Source organism: Hylaeus volcanicus, unplaced genomic scaffold (genome assembly GCF_026283585.1).
Source record: "Hylaeus volcanicus isolate JK05 unplaced genomic scaffold, UHH_iyHylVolc1.0_haploid 12237, whole genome shotgun sequence".
Taxonomy (NCBI): Eukaryota; Metazoa; Arthropoda; class Insecta; order Hymenoptera; family Colletidae; genus Hylaeus; species Hylaeus volcanicus.
The window spans coordinates 1,962,404-1,982,135 of record NW_026533172.1 but is presented as its reverse complement, the minus strand read 5'-3'; the positions used below and the strand labels follow the sequence as shown (position 1 = coordinate 1,982,135).

The window sequence follows — 19,732 nt, the reverse complement described above, 5'->3', positions numbered from 1 at the left end:
TTTGCAAAGATAATTAATACAAAATTTTTAATTTTTTATATAAAACCTTTACAAGAATAATATTTGTTTATCTAATTTCACTACGAGATGAATTCTACTACATAGTTTTAATATTGATACATCCAAGATTTGAATTGTCACAAAAAGATAGCAAAACATATGTGTGAAACAGTTTGTCATATTTATATATTAAAAACGGGATGTTTGTCATTCTCCCGTCCGCGCTTCTCTTAAAGAAATATTTTTTTCGAAAAAAATTTTACTGATTTTATTTTAAGATACATAAGGTTACTGGTTGTTTCATCGCCGTTTCTTCAGAAGCTTTACATAAAGAAATAAGAGAAGGATCAATATAAGCTTTTAAATCTAGTTTCTTTTTTAACGAAAGACCGGAAATTATATTTTGTAATTGTGATAAGGCCATATAACTGAAGAAAAAAAAGACTTATTTAAAAAAAATTTTAAATGGAAGAAAAACATACGGAATAGGATTGCCGCATACTGAAGAAACAATCATTAAGTCTCCCTCCGAAAGATGTGAATTTAAAATAAATAAATATTTGTCTAAAGTTGAGAAATAATTTTGTACATCGGTGGTGTTCATGGGAGGGAACAATACATCATTGTTTATTATGGGCCGTTTTTTTACTAAAAGTGTATGACGTACACGGAGTCAAACGAAAAACCTTAATTTTTTAATTCTTACATAAGTTATGACACCATTGAGTACCGAGCGGATCCTCCTTAGCAAAAATCAATGAAAATAGTCAAAATGCATTAGAAAAATTTTACCGTATCAGATTTTTGTTCTGGTGAAATTTCACTCACGAGGGAATTTGTTTGCGAGGTAGTTTGATTCATAAATGGTGCTAGCCAATTTAACGTTATATCACTAGCCCCGGCATTTTTTCGCAAACAATCATCTGACATTTTCATTGCCTTTTGACTTTGTAAATCAGCTAGACATGTCGAAATAAGCATAGATATACGTTTACTTATATTATAAACATCATGGGCGCGATATTCTTGTGGTATACCACCAATGATTGTATGCAACTTCGTCTGATAATCACGGAGAAAACATAAATGCAATTGAGGAAATGGTTTTTGTGTTTCTTTTTTTTTATTTTTTAATTCCTTAAACGTTTCGAGAAATGTTTGAAGAACACCAAAATCCGTCTTTGGTTTTATTTTGGGAATTTCGAATTTCTATACAAAAAACAAAAGGCATTCATTATGGAATATTTTAATGTAGCCAACGTCGCAACTGACATATGATGAAGAAAGTAGCGGGTGTTTAGAAAAATCGTGAATCATAGAATCATAAAGATATACAGGAGTTTTGACACATAAAGACAAAGGACATATGTCATTTGGTGTGCGGTTTGTCAAATCGCCAGGTAAACTCTATAAAAAGAGCATTAACTGCATTTCACACTGCTGAATTCACAACCTTAAGCAATGCTAATTCTAAAGCTACAGCGGCATCTTCCACTGAATCGTGACCGTCTAACGCTGAGAATTTTCCGTGAATAATCAGCTTATTGAGATACATGTACGCCTTTCAATTAACCCAAGAGAGAAAATATTATAAAAAAGTATTAAGATTACCGTTTCAACGCAATAAATTAAAGATGAGTAATTTTGTTTTATGGAATTAAGAAATAACTTTTTTTAAATGCGACATGGAATATCTAACTAATAGAAGATTTAAACACTGTACCAAAGATTTGAGCGAGTGCCGAATACCAGGAGTTGGATGAGCATACGCGATAGATGTATCGATAACACGGGGATGAAATATTTGTAAACACCTAAAGGGTTAGCTTTCCAACAGAATCATTATAAGATAAAACAAACCTCAAATCATTCTCTAAGGAATGTCCAACAAGAATGGACTTTGAAGTAATAATGTTATGTAAAAACTTTTGAACTTGATTCAACGTGACAGTGACGCCTGTTTAAATAATAAAGTAGATTATAGTCATTTTTATTGCCGAAACAGGTTTTTTTTCTTACCGGTCAAATCGTCTTCATAAACACCACTATATTGACTGAGATAATTTAAGACAGGTGTTGAAGGTTTCACGAAGGTGTCTAAAATCACTTGGAATTTCATTTGAAGAGTTATTTTTTTTTCTTGCGTTGCCGAATTAATTGAAGTATGCCGAACTACGTGGGGTGTAACAGCGGAAATTCTTACAACTTCTCTTCCGTTTTTCGTAAGACACATTTCACAATCAATGGCTATCAAATGTCTCAAATTTGGATCTTTTTCGAGCATTTCACATTGTTCAAATGTGAAACGTGTTATTGTTATATCTTTCAATTGTATTGATTTTAATTGGGATTTTTCTATTTTAAATTTCTTTCTCCAATTCTCATATTTTATAGGATAAGAAAAAGTAGGAAATTGATCTAGTGATATTAATAAATTTTCCAAACCATATTGTTTCGTTTTGTAAAAGTCAGTCGTGTTATTTTGGGTCGTTGTGGTAGCAAAAGGAGGTATATTCTTTGAACTTTGGTCAGCTAAAAGAACCGAGCTCAGTATAAAGCACGTGGTACTATCTGTCTTTATAATAGGTGATTTCGAACAGCGGATGGCATTCTGATGCGTTGCTAGAAAAGGTGTATTTATTTTATTAACATTCTCGACCAGTGTTTGATGAGATAAATAAGGTATAACGACAAAGAAAATTTTTTTAGGAGCTGATTCATTCCTATTACCAGTTAATGTAAACCATGTATTTGAGCGTTCTGTTTGTTTAAGAACAGATATCATAAGATTATGAATTTGGCTCATAAACGGACAGGCATTTTCCTTTACAATCAAGACTCTTCTTTCCTTTTTAACTTTTTTCTTGATTTTGACTTGAGGGGGACACTGGAATATCGGATTCATAACGCTTGCATAATAATTATCGGTAAGCGTCTTCTCATTTGGAATACTAACTTCGGCGGGTAGTTTATTCATGACGTTAACGTTGTGGAAATTTTTTTTTTTTTTTTGCATGTTACGTTTTGTTTTACCTAGACATCAGATATACAACCATAAATTCTGCAGGATCAACTTCACGCTTACTTTTCTGTGAAGTGTTCATTGTTGCCAACATCGTATTAACCGATATATTTGTTACAACAGTTCTTACTTTCCCTTTTTATCGTTTTTTCCCGACGTTTCGCGTTTCGTCACAATTTCTAACCTTTCATTTTCAAATTGTACCTTTTAGAAATATGTTTCCGATTTACCTGTTATTTTACCAAAAGAATTTGTAACTTTAACAAGAATAATATTTTAATCTGTTTTTCCAAAAATTTGCCAATGTCACTCGTGAAAACTCTAACCTACGCTGTTCTTTCTGTTATACTAATGCTATGTCATAAAGTTTTTGAACCATTATCTTATTTTGAGAAAAAAAACGACATTCAAAGTTTTTTTTCTTTTATTTAAAGTAATTTATTTTTAAAACTTTGTGTCACATTTCGAGTTACCGATTTTCTATGCTGTAATGTTTCGTAACAAAACCACACACTTAAAAATTTAAAAGGCCAATGTTTAATGTTAGAGCAATTCGTGAATTTAAAGTGTTATAGAGGTCTTATTAAATGAAATAAGCAAACTATGTAGATATTTAACTAAATAACAACTGATCAATTTTTTAATTTGACGTTTGTGTTTAAAAAAAATTATGGTTTTTAAATTAAAAAAAAAATTATAAAGTTTTTATACGAAAAAGCACATAAGTTGAGAACAGCGTGAAATGTAGGAGGCTTATGAATAATTTCGACTTATACTTAACACTCTCTCATAGGTTTCGTCAACACTTTCAGCGTTCAATTACTGTTCCATATATGTTACCTAATAATTCTTCTAACTCTCAAATCTTTACACAAAAGACGTATCCTCTCTATTCCAACTCAAGTATAATAGAATATGTTTTTTACACTCAATATTTAAAGAACATCAAATAAGTTCGGAATGAGTCAAAAATAAACGTTAATGTAGTTGGACAACTGTCATAAGTTACCGGTTTCCAATTATTTAAAACCCCCCCAAAAAAACTCCATGATTTCTTTAATCTGTAGTCAGTGTGGAAAAAGAATACATTTCAATGATATAGATCTAGCTGAAATAATAGATGACAGTGGAAACAAAATCATTGATAATAGTTCAAACCATGCGTCAAAGGAATCCTTTGAAGAATTAACAAAGCCAGGTTCTTTAGATCAACCTTCACATTTTTCCCAAGACATTTGTTTTGGTGAAGAAGATTGTGGAAAAATCAATTCTGTTGAACCAGAAGACAATTTCGTTACCGATGGTGTCAAAGAAAGCAAAACTCCAAGCTTGCAAAACTTAACTCGCATTCTTTCTGCACTCCTAACGTTACAAACTTATGTAGTACAACATTCGTTCTCGACTCTCAAAACAACCCAGGAATCTTCAACAGTTTTACGTAAGTCGTTTCATCCACAATTCGTGTTTTTTTCCTTCACAATGTAAACCATCTCTCTTTTTGAAACATGTCAAACGTGAGAAATGCATTAATTGTGATTCCGTCTTATTTTAAAATCTTCTTTCTAGCTTTAGAAAAATTAAAGAACGAATCAAACAACGTCACAAACATTCTTCAGAATCTTACTTCTAATAATGTACTTTGTTTTTTCTGTCTTTTTGAGTTAAAAGCGCGTTTACAACGAACAATCCAAACCTGTCAAAGCGAATGTTCCATGTATAGTGACTACCTCACTTCTGCACTTTCACCGTCAGTAAAAAAGATAAAAGTCTGCTTCGTGACAATGCGTGTTCGGGCAGAGCAAAGGAGCCATATGATCATTTAGAAAAACAACTTTCCATTTCAAATGTTCCTTTTCAAAATGAAAAATTCTCAGATAAAAAGAATAAATTCTTTCCAATAAACTTTAACGACTCACAAGGCGAAACTAATTCTGTAAAATGCATTACCTTAAGCAATTTCCTTTTTTATCGGATTTTCAATTGTTCTTTGCAGTTAAAAACGGCGCTATACAAACATAAAAAGAAAAAAATGATATTGAGGTTAGTAAACAAAAGAAAAACAGAACGTTAGGGTGTCAATCGTGACTAACCTTTTTAAAATACAGTTCAGCCCATATGAAATATGGACTCAAATACCCACCGCCTTGTCGTTCAGCATTCATATCGTCGGAGCAAGTACCTTTTCCCTTTTTGATTTGAACTGTGTTTTGTGATATATGACTACTACTTGTACAGAATACTCTTGATTACAATCGGACACTCCTCTCTATTCTAACTCGTTCTAATGTCCTAGAAGATGCGTTTCGTATAGAGTAGAAATTTAGCTAAATGTCACCTAAAATATATTTTTTCATTACTTTTAGAGTCCGCGGGATGTATGGGATAATTAATGGTCTTCGTTTAGGTAAAGTGCCCGAGGATTCGGTACGTCGTGTTACACAAATAAAAACATTTGAATTGTGTTATACAAGGTTACTTGGAACGAGGTTAACGCCGCGTGGGGCCAAAGTGCTTTTCTCTTAGATACAGTTGTTCAACTTATTCTAAAAGTCTATATGAACTATGTTCGGGTACATTGGTTATTACATTAACTCACGACAAGAAAGTTTTTAATTTTTCTAGCATTCTTTAAAAGAAAAAAGTGTGAAACCTAATTCGACTGGGAATGGATTAAGTGCCGTTTCTCGTGAATTTGTTGTCGACTTTCCCACTTTAACCTATTTGAAAACACATAAAATTGTACCACGAGGAAATCGATCCATTGTATTAAAACGAGTAACCAAACAAAACTTAGTAGTACTATATGTGTATTAAAAATTTATTTCCTTTCTAGTCAGATATGTCTTGCTTCGAATTATATCGCACAGAGGGAGGACTGACTCAATATTTTTCTACAAAAAGGTTTAATGCAGCTATGGTTATATTCTTAGAAATAACAAGGGTTTGTGATAATTGTTGGATTTTTTGCCTTTATTTTTATTTTCTTCTAAAGGAAATTATCACGGTTGCCTGTTTTGTAAAAAAAAAAATAGAAAACGACGAAGAAACTTCAACACAACCATTGAAGTAAGCAGTACACTCCCTCTGGAAACTCTTTACCCCACTATGTAGATGGAATATTGACTTCTCCACTCCACTTTTGACTTCAATACACTGCTTTACCCTTGCTTCTTAAAACCTTTATATCTTATGATTATATCCGCGTTCCTCGTTCACCTTTTTTTCAATAACACTACCTCTGTCTTTCTCTTATCTTTTCATTTTCTTTCTTTCCTTTAACATGCGCTCTAGTCGTTCCCACTGTAGTACTACGCTAAAAAAATTGTTTTTTAAGAACAAAAAGTGATCCAAATAAATCGTTGAAAAGCTTACTTAAAGTGATTTATTTTTAGAACAATAAACGACTTACCGCCCAATAATTCCATCCATTTACCTTGTTCGAGTGGAGGAGAATCGTAAGTTAAAATCCATTGTAGTTAGACGTTTTAATACTCTTCCGTTAGGTGGTGTCAATGCTTAAAAGAATTACTTCTCAGTTGCCAATGGCTTTTGCAGCTCAGTAAAGCTTTACATAATTCTTTTATGCTGCCTCGCGAATAATTAATGTACATGTACAGTAAGAATTTTTTCAATAATGCAATGTTATTTGAAAAAAGTCATGACAGTGTACATTAAAGCAAGAAACTTTTGCAGTTCAGCACTCTACAATGTTAAAGGTTTTCAAAATAAAAAGTGTTTTTAAGATATTGTAAGATGTAGAAGTAGTCTTTTTCAGCCAAAATGAAAGGTTCTACTATTTATGGATTACTAAAAGTGTTTGTTAAACCAATATTTCTTTTTATCCCTGTACTCAATTGCTTGCTAGTTGTGGAACACATTTATGTTATCATTTTTAAAAGATTCTCAAATAAACACAAGTGTTCATACCGTCAATTACTCAAGTACACTCACAAAGCCGAAAAAGAGACATTTTGATCACGTCACCATTTTTAGCTAATGTATTTTTAACACTTCAGTGAGTTTTACGAGAAAATTTCTCTCGATCGTGCCGTTGTATACTTCTTTTTCGTTTTCCTAATTTGCGGTAGCGAAATCCTCTTTCTATGACAATTAAGATGTAAAAATCAGTGATATTTTCAAACCATAATGACCCACAATCCACGTTGTACTAAACCTGAGAGATTTGTTCCTAGGTTTTTCAAGTTCGTATCTTCACCGTATTTTTTGTGTTCATTCAAAATTTAAAGGACTTCAACCCAGGCTTTCTTCACGTTTTTCTTTACTTGAGCAATGTCTAAGCGCTTCAAATTAAGGTAAAATGGCATCTTGTAGAACATTTTAATTATTTTAATGTATAAAGAACAAGTGTTATAAAATGTGAAGTTCACGAAAAAAAAAAAAAAATACTTCATAAATCGATCATGTTTTGGTGTTTATCATGAACGAATCCTTTAAAAAATTATTACATAAAAAGATTGTTGGGTATATTAATTTAATGGTTCCACAATAAATTTATGATGGCCCGCTCGAAAACGTGTCCCGATGCATTCTCCTAGACATTAAAACAGATAAACAATGGGTACAAAAATATATTTTATATAAGCACCTTCAAATATAAGGGCTATTCGTCCTAACAGGGAGGATTCAGTTCTTTCAATTCTCTAATAAAATTCATACGCATTATTCTAGTATGTAAAACACTCAATCGTACAGTCCAAGCTTCTGACAAGGCAGCAGCCATTATCGCTACAAACGTAATAGATCGTTTTGATTGCATGGCTTCCTTAATAAAACACAGAAACTTTTGTTTTTACTACAATTCATTATTTTATGTTTTCTTTTAACACCTGTTTCCCAGGAACTTGTCGTAAAATAAGCAACAATTCACCTTTACAAAGATCGATCAAAACGGTACGCGCTATAAAAACCAAATGACGCTAGTCATATCCAACAACATTAAACAAAAGAAAGAACCTGTTGCACGAAGGTTTTTTAAATCAGTTCCATAGTAATTCGACATGGCAAAGCCTAAAGAAACAGTAATTACAAAGAATACATCTAACAAAAAAAAATAACATACTTGGAGGGAGATTATCTAAAAAAGATATCCACATATCTTCCTAACCCATTCGTGTTGAGCTCATTAAAATAAAAATAACTTTGTTAAACCAACGTACTTCAGCATTCCACTGACGAACATCAAGTTCTTCTGTGCTGTCAGGTGTAAATTCTAATAAAACTTGTAACGACGCTGTAGGAGTCCCTAGCTGAGCCCAGTACAATCAAATAAAGGTGAACCAGTATGAGCATTGAATACTTGGCAGGAAAAAATCCATGGAGCGTTCAAAAGCTTATCTTCAAGAAGATTTGTATAGCGATCTGTCAAAAATTGAAAGCGAAGTATAAAACGTTTGAGATCATATTCGAATGAAAACCAAACGCCATAGATTCATTAACTGTACCTTCGTGTTTAAACTCTTGATTTGTAGGTTTTAATTTAAACGTCTCATCTTGTTGCAGTAGACGCACTTTATCCTCTAAATGTGAAACGCGTTTTTCTAATTGATAGCGTTCTTGTTTTTTTGTAAGTAAACATTGCAGAAGCATAAAATGAAACGATATCAAAAAAGGCTCTCTAACCTTTTTCTGCGGCATGTAACCGATCATTTAATTCTTTTACTATTGTTAGTAACGGATCGAACTTCGTAAGAATAAAACTTTGAACTTCAGGAGAAAACGGGGTTGGTTGTGCTCGTGGTTGCATAAAAATAAAGATTTATCACCTTGAAATGTCAACTTTTTTCATAACATAAATGCTCTAATGGAACCTTCGACAAAACTTGAATGTTGCTTTTACTACTACTCTTGCCCCCACCTTAAAAAAAAATTGTTGTTATCTGTACAACATTAAATCAAAAGATTCATTATTGCTTTTGTTTTTAATTCACTGCTTATTAGGTGCATCAATTGAACTGACAGGTTTGCTTCAGGATGTAAATTTTTTTTCATTAGAAATAAAAAAATGTATATTACATTCATGTTACTTTTTTTTAAAAAAAAAATGTACTAAAAGTATTTACGAAAAAAAATATTCTTTTTTGATTATTTTTTTTGACTTGATAGATTTCGAGATGATAAACTTTGATAGACGTATTATTTAAAAAATTCTACCTGGCGTCTTTTGGTTGAAATTTTTTTTTTCGATTTTTAAGGAAAAATATTACTAGTATAATATAATAAATGGACTTTTAATGGAAATATATGTAAATACGCTAGCATTTATCTCTATTATTTTTATTGGTACCATTAAATATTTTTCTTAGGTGAATATATTTTCAAAAACTTTTATTGTTATCAATAAATCACATTAGTACATTTAAAAGATGGGTTGACGACTTGAATTTTAAAAGGGTTGCATTGGAGTGTTTCATAAAATGACATGTTTAATTCAGTTTCTAATTTAATTGTGTACAATTCCCTCTAGTCTAAAAACAAATATTAACACCAATAAAAAAAAAATTTTAAGAGTAAAGTAGGGTTTTATACAATTCTCAAAATTAATTTTATTAATCACAAATAAAAACACTTCCCTAGAAACATTATCCTTTATTTTTACTGAAACATGTAGGTTAGAAACATTACCATTATCGTAAGTGTATAAATGAAGTATTTTTGTTTCAGCAAAATAAAACGATTGGAAATAATTGGAAATAAAATTATAAAGTTTTAATAAAGGCGGGAGTTACAAACAGGTGACATATGTAGTTTTATGAAAATGAAACGGGAAGAGGGTTCATTACAACCTATAAATTTGTGTAACATGGAACAACAAGTGAATCATGAAGAAACAAAGTTTTTCTTTGGTTTCGTTCGTCTAAATTATGGAATTTTCGGTAAGTAAAATAAAAAAAAACTAGCAACTAAAGAAGGTTTATCTCTTTTAGGGATCGGATGTACGGATATTTTTTTTGGTGTACTAATGTCGTTATCTTATTTTAGAAAAACTGAGGTTTGTAGTTTAGTCTAACAACTAACCTTATACCCCATTATTGTCTAGGTTCCTTTAGTTATAGCAGGGGCCATTCGTATCTTGTCAGGTTTTTGGTGCTTTACTGGTAAACAAATAAATTATAATTTCATGTCTTTTTAAGTTTATTAAGGATTCTGAAATTATAGTATGTTTATTCTTATTGTTTCAAGGACTGTATACAAAAAATAAAACGATGATGAATCTCTTCTTATTGCTTATACTTTTCAACAATTGTCTTGTTCTTTCAGTGTGTATCGGATTCGCGATCATAGGTGAACAAATTATGTGTCAAAAATCTTTCTCTTTTCAATGTTTTAATATTGTAGTAACTTCTTCCCTAACTATAGTATGTGATCTTCCTACTGTTCCTCTTAAATTTGGAGAGCAACCTCCATCCTGTCCTTTCACTCATCGTAAAGGTAAGACATCTTTAAAACACATTAAGACATTATAGTAAAATAATCTGTATAATATAGGATTTTGGTAAGTATTTATAAATAAAATGAAACGTATTGACGACGCTACATCAGGGAAGCTGTTCTAACATGTACCGAATTTTTGTAGGCCGGTCTTTCTCATGATTTAACTTTGTTTTGGCCTTCTTTTTTAAATTAGTTTTTACTAAAGAAGTATTATGTAACGCTTTTTATTTTATAGATTGTACCTATATTATATTTACATAACCATTCTTTACGTTCACCAAAACGAGTCGAAACAGAGTGAGTGGAAAACCGCAACAGAGGAGTCTCCCTTATTAGAAGCACCAAAGTCGTACGACATTGTTATTTTCGAGCAAGGTGATTATCAACCGATTGAACCAATTTAATTTGGTACATCTTAAACTATTATTCAACATGCTGGTATACAAAAAATATCTGTATTTGCTACAGTACCTTCTGATGCTATTTATGATTTCAGTTGATGTGTTTTTTTAACCTAATGCCGTTCCTTATTTTCTGCTCAATTAAAACTTCACCTTTCTAAATTCTACAATATTTCCAGTGATTTTATTTAATAGAAAATTATTTTTATTTTGAGAATATACATTTCTCCATAAAACTCGGGTATTATAAATAGAAGTACTATTTTCATAAATTTTAATGAAAAAAAATTAAAAATGAGTATTTTTTTTTTATTCTACTTATATATATATAAATCAGTCTATTTATAATGTGTATACGTGATGTGATACGTAATAGTAAACTAAACTCCATTTGTAGTATACCAAAATATATGTGATGGATATATACAAATAAGTTTACTTAATCGATCTGAGAGAGTGCAGTTTATGAGTGTAATTAGTTAACAAAATAAGAAATTAAAAGACTTTACGAATACAATTAAAAAGACAGGGTGTTACGTACGTTTTTAATTTTATTAGAAAAAATGAGTATTTTAAAAAACTGTACTATACATTGCCATTATATATTTAAATGTTATTAAGAAACCTAATAATAGGTCTGTTTTTAATTTTTAGAAGGTGCAGTCTTCTTTTTGATTGTTTTAATAAAAATGCAAAAACAACACTTGTAAAATAATTGAAGGTACGGCTATCTTTCAAAAAAAGACTTTCACTTTAATGCTAAAAGCAGTTTGAAATAATAATCAAAAACAGTATAAATAAATATAATTTTATGAAACAAAAAGATTTGTCAATCCCCAATAAAAAAATTTCACCGTGTCATAATATGGTTATCCAAAATTCTTTAATATTAAAGGAATCCAAAATACCTCGAACGTTCAACAAGTCTCTACCATTTCGTACGCCTACAGCATTTTTTTCAAACAGTAAGGTGGCACGACCAACATGTTCTTGGCGGCGAAATTCTTTATACATGAACACACGCATAGCGTCAGGAAGTATTAATTCAAAAAAACAAGCCAGTCATATTGAAAAATCTCCTAAAGAATATGATTTACAAGTACAACCTCTAACATTTCTTTGCGACATGAATGATTCCCCTGTTAATTCTCATTACAACGAAACCATTTCGAATTCCTCTAGTATTCTTAAACACAACGATTCGTGTGCTTCGAGTTTAAGCTCTTATATAGAGGGGGCTTCAAAAAATTTTAAAAATATTGTTTCTTCATTATCAATATCAAGCTCTTCCCCAGTTCTATGTAGAAAAAAATTTTCACCAGTGATTCCTAAAAATTTTTTTGAATCAACGTCTCATATTGAACATTGTAATTATACTAATACAGCAGAGAAAAGTAGAGAATCGGAACAAGTGTCACAATCTCAGGTTGTTCGGAATAGTAAAGACTCCACCAGAACATCGTCAGCAAACAGTATTTTCGAACCCCTTTTGTCTCCTACAAACAGCGTGGAGAATTTAATAATTTCGGAAAACTTTATAGCTTCCAAATATAATGCCACGTATGAAAAAACAAAAAACATTATTCATTCATCTCAAGACGCCTCAAACTTTTACCCTTCCTTTAAAGATGTATCCAAAATGGAAACCAGAAATAAAAGCTTAAGCGCTTTGAAACTTGTTCGTACCAATCTTGGTATTTTATTTGAAATACCACCAAAGGAATGCAGTTCACTTGGTGTTCCTGTTTGTAAAATAGTGATGAAACTGGGTATGTGGTTTGTAATTCTTCTATCTATAAGTCTACTGTCTCTCTTATGTTTACTTGAATGGTTCATAAATCCTTTGGATCAAATGCTTATATGAAAAAAAAATTCTAAAAAAATGAAACGATTAAACCATGTCATAAGATTTTATTATTCGGGTTATATTAAAGAGTTTCAAAAATATTAAAATTTAAACAGAAAGCTCAACATTCATTGAAAAAATAATCCATTCTCGGTTAATACTACGCTAGGTTTAGTAAGGCATATCCGGTGGCATTCCGCCAGATGCAGGAGAACTAGTGATTGGTTGCTTTTCCGCTTGATATATTGCCGCCTCAGTTGTGGTTAATAAAGAAGCTACAGATCCTGCGTCACTGAGCGCTGTTTTCACTACCTTTGTAGGATCAATGATTCCTGAAAAAATAAGGATAGATAAGCTTTTTGTTATTACTTACTAAAGAATTAACGTATATTTACCTTGTGAGAGCATGTTGACATATTTCCCAACTCGTGCATCGAAACCCCAACCATACTTGTACTCATCTCTGACAATTGTAATGAATTAAAAAATAATATGTAATAGTGTGGAAACATATATCTTATAATTATCTGAACATACCGAAGTAGATCCGCTACAATCAAAGCACCCTCATATCCAGCGTTGGATGCAATGAGACGACAGGGTACAGAACAAGCGTCTTTAACAACTTTAATACCAGCTCGAACATCTTGGTTTTCAGCCGGTAACGAGTCTAACGTTTTTGACGCAAACAGTAGTGCTGAACCACCTCCAGCTACAACACCTTCTTCAACAGCGGCTTTAGTTGCACACAAAGCATCATTGAATCGATCTTTGACCTCAGCAACTTCAACGTCACTACAGCCTCCTACTTTAATAATGGCGACACCACCTGTCAATTTAGCTATTCTCTCTTGTAGCTTATCCTTTTCATAATCCGAATTTGTATTTTGAGATAAATTTCGTATCTCTTCAACACGTTCTTGAACGGACTCCTTTGTTCCAGCGCCTTCCATAATGATTGTTTCGTCTTTTGTTATGGAAACGGATTTTGCACGACCTAAAATAGCGTTGAAATCAGATTTTTCATCAATGACAGTGCCAAGCTCTTCTGAAATAACTTGCGCTCCAGTCATAATACTAATGTCATGTAATTGAGCTTTGCGATATTCTCCGAATCCCGGAGTTTTAATCGCACATATATTCAAATCTAAACGTAATCTATTTAAGACAAATGTTGCTAAAGCTTCAGAATCAACATCTTCAGCAATGACCAATAATGGAGTCGAGGATTGTAATACAAATTGAAGAATGGGTAGTATTGTTTTAACATTGCTAAGCTTTTTATCATAAAGAAGTACATAAGGATTTTGAAGTTCACATTTTTGAGATTTTGTATTGTTTACAAAATATGGAGAAATATATCCTCTATCTATTCTGAATCCTTCAACAAAGTCAAGTTCATGTGTCATAGCTTTTCCTTCACTTACAGTGATGGTGCCATCGAGTTTCACCTAGTTAGTACACAGACAGACGAATAGATAAAAAAATAGACTCTATTTTTATTAAAAATACTTATTGACTTTTTTATGTAACAATTCATTACCTACTTTTTGCATTGCGTCAGCAATCATATTACCTATAACTTGATCACCATTAGCACTTATAGTAGCAACATTTCGTATTTCTTCTTTACTCGCTACAGCTGTTCGATTCTTATCCAAAAAATCGCGGACATGAGCTACAGCCACATTGATGCCTTTTAAAAGATCCATAGGGTTCATTCCTGCAGCTACAGCTTCACAGCCACTTTTATAAATTGCACGAGCAAGTACAGTTGCTGTTGTCGTTCCATCACCAGCGCGATCATTTGTGGATGAAGCAACCTGTTTAACAAGACTTGCTCCTAAATTCATAAGTTTGTCTTGAAATTCAATAGATTTCGCTACAGTAACACCATCTTTTGTGATTTTCGGTCCACCAAATGGTTGTTCAATAATAACATTTCGTCCTTTCGGTCCTAAAGTGACACTAACAGCATCAGCTAATTTATTGCATCCCGCCAATAATGCTGATCTTGCTTCGTTTCCAAAACGGATTTCTTTTAGAGTAGAGAAACGGCATAGTCTGTTTGAATTTTTTAATCCAAACAAAGGCGTTACTTTTGTTCGCATCATTCTTGTTTTATATTTTTTATTAGATTGAATTTCGTGGTTTTAATATAAATTCTATAAATTTCACATTAAGTCGAATAATAAATTTGAACTTACGAGTTTTGTTTTTAAAATACTTTTTATTGGCTTACGCTGTAAAAATAGATATTTTTTTTTTCTTTCAACTGTACGCGGTAAGACAACTTTTTGGGGGGAAACGTATATAAGTAAACCTAGTAGAGTGCAGAAACGTATTAGGTGATATGGTGAGCATCAATCAAATATCGGCCTACGGCGCTCGTCCCAATCTAATGGTATGAATCACATGTGCATGCGTATTGCATGTTATCGTCGAGAACGAGAAAGTGAGAGGAAAAGAAAAGGTTATATCTCCATCTAGATTACACTTCTATTTCCTCAATAGAAGACACTGCACGTAAAAAGTGCTGACACCTAATATTAACAAGATTAAGAAAAAATATTCCTTAAATATGTAGAGGAAAATAAGATATTTTATAAGAAACATATAACTTGACGATTTTTGTAAAAAACCCATCATTTTATTATGGTTACATTCACACAGCCAATCACTAATGTTATAAAAAGATTTACTTGACATTGAAAAGGTCTATTTGAAAAAAGATGTTTACATGATAAAGTTGTATTTTGATGCCTAATCAAGTAGAAGACAGTTTTTTAAAGAACACCAATAAAAAGTCACAGTCAAATATTTTTATGAGTATTGTTCAAGTTGTACAGCTGTTTTCAATTTCCTTGGAACTATGAAAGAAGTATCACCAACTAGTCGGGATCTAAGTCAATTCACTCCAGAACAACAAGCCCGAGTACTTGAAAAATTGGAGGAACTTCAAGTACAGGATTCAATGAATACATTCAATGGCCTAGTACAACGGTGTTTTAACCAATGTATTAATAGTTTTCGATCTAAGGATCTTGATAAACAAGAAGCAGAATGTGTGAATAACTGTGTTTTAAAGTTTATGAGTTTTTCTCAACGGATTGGTCAACGTTTAGTAGAAAAAACCCAACAAGCTACTTCAAGCTAACTTATTTAAATGGTATTTTTTTTTTGTGATCACAAAATGAAATGAATGGATTGATAGAAACAGAGTAGAAATAGTAAAGCAGTCTACAGCAAAGCAAAATTTGTTTGACCACCTTGCTTAGCAATAACACAACTATTGTTTCAGAGGTCTCTCGGTGGTCTTTTGATGTAGTGTGTTTACTCACTCTATGAGTTTCATATGTTTTTCAGTACAACTAGTACTTGTTACCAGTTCAGTATAACATCCAAGGAGAATTTATCTGAAAAAAATTCTAAACTCATTAGTTATGTACTTGAAGTAGTTGGCGCGCCTACACTCTCCTAAAATATAAGACATGCAGGACGCAATGCACTCATTTTTTAAGATAAACGAAAAGCGCGTAGTCTTATCTTTTTCTCGTTATGTTTGATTCTTCATTTAACCATGAAATAGTATTGAAAGTTCCTATGTTAATTTAAAAGAAGTGTTCTAAAGTTTTTACTAGAAATCTTTCTGATTGTTGTCTGTTTTCTTAAACAAGCCAAATTAAAAAATAAGGACATTGCATTAATTTTAGAGAACCAATAAAAAGTCGACTTATAAAGTATTTTGAAAAACGGCTTTATTTTTTGATTGCGACAACTTTTAAACTGTATCTTGTTCGTAGTGCATATGAATTAAGACTTGTTAAAAGAAAGGTGGTTGTAATTTAATGAATCGTTAAACAAATGATTTCTACTATTCTTTTTTTTCAGTGTCTTAAAACTTATCTGGTAAAAATAGATAGTAGAAATGTATTTGTTGTTTTTTCCTAGAGCGCGTCATGAAAAAAAATACAAAATTAAAAATTATATAGAAACCCATTCCTGTGCGACGAAGACAAAGTTTCAAAAAAACTTTATCATATATTATTTGTATACAAAGATTATTTAAAATGATAAAATTAACTGAAATGGACGCGGGTTTTATTAAGTGCTTTCGAATAACAGAAAACATTTAAGAAAACATGGAAAAATTGACTTGCGCTAACATTATGAAAACAAGGCTTTATACTAAAGGTCAAGTTTGTGGATAGTAGCATTTTAAATAACTAAACGATAAGTAACATATCGACCGGCAGTTTCACTAGGGCGAACAATCTTGACTACCTATACGGAGATTTTTTTTTTCAAGACGAAAATGACGTATATCTGAATTTAAAGATATGTGTGGCTTACTTGGCCTTTGGACAAACCAAGGTAACGAGCTACAGCGTCTTCCTGCTGAATCCTGGGTAGCTGAGTATCTTTAATACGATAACGAGCTAGAAGGTTTTGTTTTTCACTATCAGTCAAAAGTATATGACGAGGAACAAGTTCATGCTTTGTAATATTTATCTACAATAAAATCTTATAAACGAAAAGCTTTAAAACATAAAGAAACAATACTAAAAAAAAAAATCGGATTTTGCATTGTTTTTTTATATGTTAGCAATAAGGTTTTTCTATTTGGCAAAGTCGTTGACATACCAAAAGCTCTGACTCTAAAAACCACTCAATAATATGATTTGGTGCTGCATCACTCATAGCCTAAGGTTTAATGGAATACAGTAATGTTATCCATATTATAACACAAAAATTGTTACATCTTTTGCAAATACAGTAAGCGGATACTGCACAACTAAAATGGCTCTTTGTATATTTCCTTCTGCCATTTTATCAGTAAGTCTGGAAAGAAAAGAAAAATAGCACTTATTATACAGCAGTCAAATAAATTGAAAATGATTCTACTCTCGGATGGGCTTAACGCCCATTTTTTTCGTTTCATCAGAAAAGAAAACCATGATCTTCTTGTCCGCGTCTGTTATAGATGTACCCAGCAATAACATGCGAGATCGTCTAATTCATATAATGAGTGCAAACTTTGGAAATATTCATAACGTAACTGATAATCAGCTTGTGCGAAACGTGCTTGAAATGTTTTAAATGTTTCTGCTTTTTCTTGCTCAGTTAAAACATAACCACGATCTTCCAGCATTTCACAACAAGTTTTCCGAGCCCGAAAGAATCTATGATGCCCGTTATCACTCATAGTGACAAGTTTTTACCGTCAAGCAAGGTGAATGAGAAACGTTTGTTCCTTTGTTTTTTACGTTCTCTGCAAAGTGGGACCTGGAACCACTGTCAGATAGCAATCTATTTCCTAATCCTAGTATTTTGCTAGATTTCTCAAAGTATCTCTTAATCATTAATTTTTTTAATAACGATAATTTATTTAAAGTCAAAATTTAATTTTTTTTGATTATTATTAAAATAAAACACCATTACACGAATGTTGATCGTTAAAAACGAACAATTTAAGGGAAAACAGGACAATTTTTTTGTACTACAAAGTAAAAACGTGAAATAAACGCCGTATAGAAGTTGTCTTTTTCTTTTAATAAACAGTTTGATTAAAAAATTATAAGTTCTATAATAATTTTTTTTTCATTACGGCTATCTTAAATGCATGTGTTGAAAAGTGTAATAAAGTCGTCATGCTTACAAGTTTTCATAAACCATTTTTAAAAATTCTGCAACCGACATGGCTGTGTTTACCATACAATCAAGGATAGTGGAGAGTATGATACTTTTTAAAAAATTCTTGTGGGGTGTTTCTCGAATCTTACTCTATATGTGAAAAATTTAAAAAAAATCTGAATAATCGTCCAAAACGGAAAGAAATAAAAAGAAAAGAAATAAAAAAAAACGCAAGAGTTTGAAAGTTTGTATACCTCAACACTCGATTATTTTAGCGCTGAGATTATAGCAACTCGATGCTGTACCTGTTGAAATCTTATTATCTATGAGTCGTTAATTTTTGATAGTGTGCTATAGATAAAATTTAAAAAATGTCATCTTCAAAATTATCGAAAACAAAAAATGTAGATGAGGGTAAAGAAATTCATGAGCCAAATGTTGTTAACAGCAAGACAGTTGTATCCAAAAAAGAAAGTAAATTGCCTAAAATGACTACATGGGAAATGGTATCCACGGCAATTCATGATTTGAAAAAACGTAATGGATCCTCTCGCGTAGCCATCGCTAAATATATAATAGAAAAGTTTAATGTAGAACCTAGTCCGCTATTTAATAGTTTATTAAGAAGAACATTGAAAAGTCATGTGGAAGAAGGTATATTAAACCGTAATGCAGACACATTTAAATTTATTGCTAAAAAGAAACTCAATGCGTTGGAAAAGAAAAAGAAATTAGTAGCAGGTAACAAAAAAGTTTCAACTGAACAACAACCTGTTAAAAAAATTGAGGAAATGCTAAAAAAACAAATACAACCTTCACCCCAGTCCGAGACAAAGGCTGTGACCGCCAAATCAAGTAAAAAGACAAAGGAAATCCAGGATACTAATGGTGTTGCCGAGAAGAAAGTTCTAGTCAAAGCAATATCTAAAGGAAAGGAGTTTAAGAAAACATCAAATAAATCGATTCAGAAGCAACCATTACCAACGGGTTCTACTCCAAAAGAAATTACAGTCGGCAAAAAAAAGGAGGTGAAACCAAAAAGTGAAGCTTCGACATATTCGAAAAAAAATGATTCTCACGTAAAAAAAGATGTTATGGAACCTTTGAAGCAGCAGTCTTTAACTCGGAACTCTTCTCGTGATTCGAAAAAACCTCTAGTCAAATCAACAACAAAAATAAAATGATCGTATTCCTTAATATATTAGATACTCGTAGAAAATCAATTGAAACTTTTACTAATAAAACGTTTAAATATTGGTTCATTAATCACCATGTTCTGTCGATTTCTTTGTTAGTTTTTTTTATGTACCTCTCGAACTTTCAATACAAAGAGTAATTTTAGTTATATTTGCCTGAAAAAATTTTTTAATATACTTT

The 19,732-nt window shown here is 31.6% G+C and overlaps 7 protein-coding genes and 1 long non-coding RNA gene across 16 annotated transcripts; 3 read left to right on the top strand and 5 right to left on the bottom strand.

Annotated features, from left to right (window-relative positions):
- Positions 1 to 267: 267 nt before the first annotated feature.
- LOC128884199 (uncharacterized) lies at positions 268 to 3,370 on the bottom strand. Of its 4 annotated transcripts, none has more exons than XM_054137374.1 (11): positions 3,253 to 3,370; positions 3,086 to 3,206; positions 2,020 to 3,033; positions 1,861 to 1,957; positions 1,724 to 1,814; positions 1,454 to 1,561; positions 1,273 to 1,407; positions 793 to 1,209; positions 707 to 743; positions 483 to 648; positions 268 to 428 (listed from the first exon to the last, which is right to left on the bottom strand). In XM_054137374.1, the coding sequence occupies exons 2-11, from the start codon at positions 3,114 to 3,116 to the stop codon at positions 269 to 271; spliced, it is 2,256 nt and encodes a 751-aa protein (XP_053993349.1). In that variant the 5' UTR covers positions 3,117 to 3,206; positions 3,253 to 3,370; the 3' UTR covers position 268. The 4 variants fall into 4 exon arrangements, 2 of the variants coding, with proteins under 2 accessions (XP_053993349.1, XP_053993350.1); XM_054137375.1 differs by having other exon boundaries at positions 3,086 to 3,201; positions 3,253 to 3,354; XR_008459278.1 differs by lacking the exon at positions 3,253 to 3,370 and having other exon boundaries at positions 287 to 428; positions 483 to 564; positions 620 to 648; positions 3,086 to 3,192.
- Positions 3,371 to 3,903: 533 nt separating this feature from the next.
- LOC128883779 (beclin-1-like protein) lies at positions 3,904 to 7,202 on the top strand. 3 transcript variants are annotated; one of them, XM_054136476.1, is made up of 13 exons: positions 3,904 to 4,460; positions 4,589 to 4,769; positions 4,820 to 5,062; positions 5,128 to 5,197; positions 5,258 to 5,334; positions 5,386 to 5,446; positions 5,494 to 5,592; positions 5,645 to 5,797; positions 5,856 to 5,963; positions 6,015 to 6,088; positions 6,415 to 6,477; positions 6,526 to 6,638; positions 6,688 to 6,944. In XM_054136476.1, exons 1-12 carry the CDS (start codon positions 4,070 to 4,072, stop codon positions 6,620 to 6,622), a joined length of 1,617 nt encoding a protein of 538 aa, XP_053992451.1. In that variant the 5' UTR covers positions 3,904 to 4,069; the 3' UTR covers positions 6,623 to 6,638; positions 6,688 to 6,944. The 3 variants fall into 3 exon arrangements, 2 of the variants coding, with proteins under 2 accessions (XP_053992451.1, XP_053992452.1); XR_008459102.1 differs by adding an exon at positions 7,111 to 7,202 and having other exon boundaries at positions 3,905 to 4,460; positions 6,526 to 7,037; XM_054136477.1 differs by having other exon boundaries at positions 3,907 to 4,460; positions 4,820 to 4,955; positions 5,016 to 5,062; positions 6,526 to 6,941.
- Positions 4,933 to 5,739, bottom strand: LOC128883781 (uncharacterized). The gene is made up of 4 exons (XR_008459103.1): positions 5,619 to 5,739; positions 5,380 to 5,573; positions 5,113 to 5,311; positions 4,933 to 5,027 (listed from the first exon to the last, which is right to left on the bottom strand). It is a non-coding gene; the product is annotated as an uncharacterized LOC128883781 (long non-coding RNA).
- A 160-nt stretch (positions 7,203 to 7,362) lies between the features above and the next one.
- On the bottom strand, positions 7,363 to 8,987 carry LOC128883780 (uncharacterized). 2 transcript variants are annotated; one of them, XM_054136479.1, is made up of 11 exons: positions 8,898 to 8,987; positions 8,663 to 8,850; positions 8,485 to 8,595; positions 8,340 to 8,401; positions 8,200 to 8,289; positions 8,103 to 8,142; positions 7,997 to 8,050; positions 7,870 to 7,940; positions 7,734 to 7,805; positions 7,629 to 7,683; positions 7,363 to 7,574 (listed from the first exon to the last, which is right to left on the bottom strand). In XM_054136479.1, the coding sequence occupies exons 2-11, from the start codon at positions 8,784 to 8,786 to the stop codon at positions 7,510 to 7,512; spliced, it is 744 nt and encodes a 247-aa protein (XP_053992454.1). In that variant the 5' UTR covers positions 8,787 to 8,850; positions 8,898 to 8,987; the 3' UTR covers positions 7,363 to 7,509. The 2 variants fall into 2 exon arrangements, with proteins under 2 accessions (XP_053992454.1, XP_053992453.1); XM_054136478.1 differs by having other exon boundaries at positions 8,663 to 8,981.
- A 694-nt stretch (positions 8,988 to 9,681) lies between these two features.
- LOC128883992 (uncharacterized) lies at positions 9,682 to 11,187 on the top strand. 3 transcript variants are annotated; one of them, XM_054136935.1, is made up of 8 exons: positions 9,682 to 9,915; positions 9,967 to 10,031; positions 10,080 to 10,137; positions 10,223 to 10,324; positions 10,379 to 10,471; positions 10,529 to 10,599; positions 10,710 to 10,912; positions 10,971 to 11,187. In XM_054136935.1, the coding sequence occupies exons 1-6, from the start codon at positions 9,792 to 9,794 to the stop codon at positions 10,537 to 10,539; spliced, it is 453 nt and encodes a 150-aa protein (XP_053992910.1). In that variant the 5' UTR covers positions 9,682 to 9,791; the 3' UTR covers positions 10,540 to 10,599; positions 10,710 to 10,912; positions 10,971 to 11,187. The 3 variants fall into 3 exon arrangements, with proteins under 3 accessions (XP_053992910.1, XP_053992908.1, XP_053992909.1); XM_054136933.1 differs by lacking the exon at positions 10,529 to 10,599; XM_054136934.1 differs by lacking the exon at positions 10,529 to 10,599 and having other exon boundaries at positions 10,617 to 10,912.
- Positions 11,188 to 12,766: 1,579 nt separating this feature from the next.
- Positions 12,767 to 15,079, bottom strand: LOC128883676 (chaperonin GroEL-like). The gene is made up of 5 exons (XM_054136289.1): positions 14,964 to 15,079; positions 14,269 to 14,886; positions 13,259 to 14,172; positions 13,117 to 13,184; positions 12,767 to 13,053 (listed from the first exon to the last, which is right to left on the bottom strand). The coding sequence occupies exons 2-5, from the start codon at positions 14,833 to 14,835 to the stop codon at positions 12,893 to 12,895; spliced, it is 1,710 nt and encodes a 569-aa protein (XP_053992264.1). The 5' UTR covers positions 14,836 to 14,886; positions 14,964 to 15,079; the 3' UTR covers positions 12,767 to 12,892.
- A 1,692-nt stretch (positions 15,080 to 16,771) lies between these two features.
- LOC128884141 (DNA-directed RNA polymerases I, II, and III subunit RPABC1-like) lies at positions 16,772 to 18,052 on the bottom strand. The gene is made up of 6 exons (XM_054137232.1): positions 17,782 to 18,052; positions 17,627 to 17,734; positions 17,482 to 17,563; positions 17,366 to 17,425; positions 17,075 to 17,233; positions 16,772 to 17,005 (listed from the first exon to the last, which is right to left on the bottom strand). Exons 1-6 carry the CDS (start codon positions 17,925 to 17,927, stop codon positions 16,940 to 16,942), a joined length of 621 nt encoding a protein of 206 aa, XP_053993207.1. The 5' UTR covers positions 17,928 to 18,052; the 3' UTR covers positions 16,772 to 16,939.
- A 791-nt stretch (positions 18,053 to 18,843) lies between these two features.
- On the top strand, positions 18,844 to 19,539 carry LOC128884483 (histone H1, early embryonic-like). Its single transcript, XM_054137916.1, has one exon. It carries the CDS (start codon positions 18,844 to 18,846, stop codon positions 19,537 to 19,539), a length of 696 nt encoding a protein of 231 aa, XP_053993891.1.
- The last annotated feature ends 193 nt before the right edge of the window (positions 19,540 to 19,732 follow it).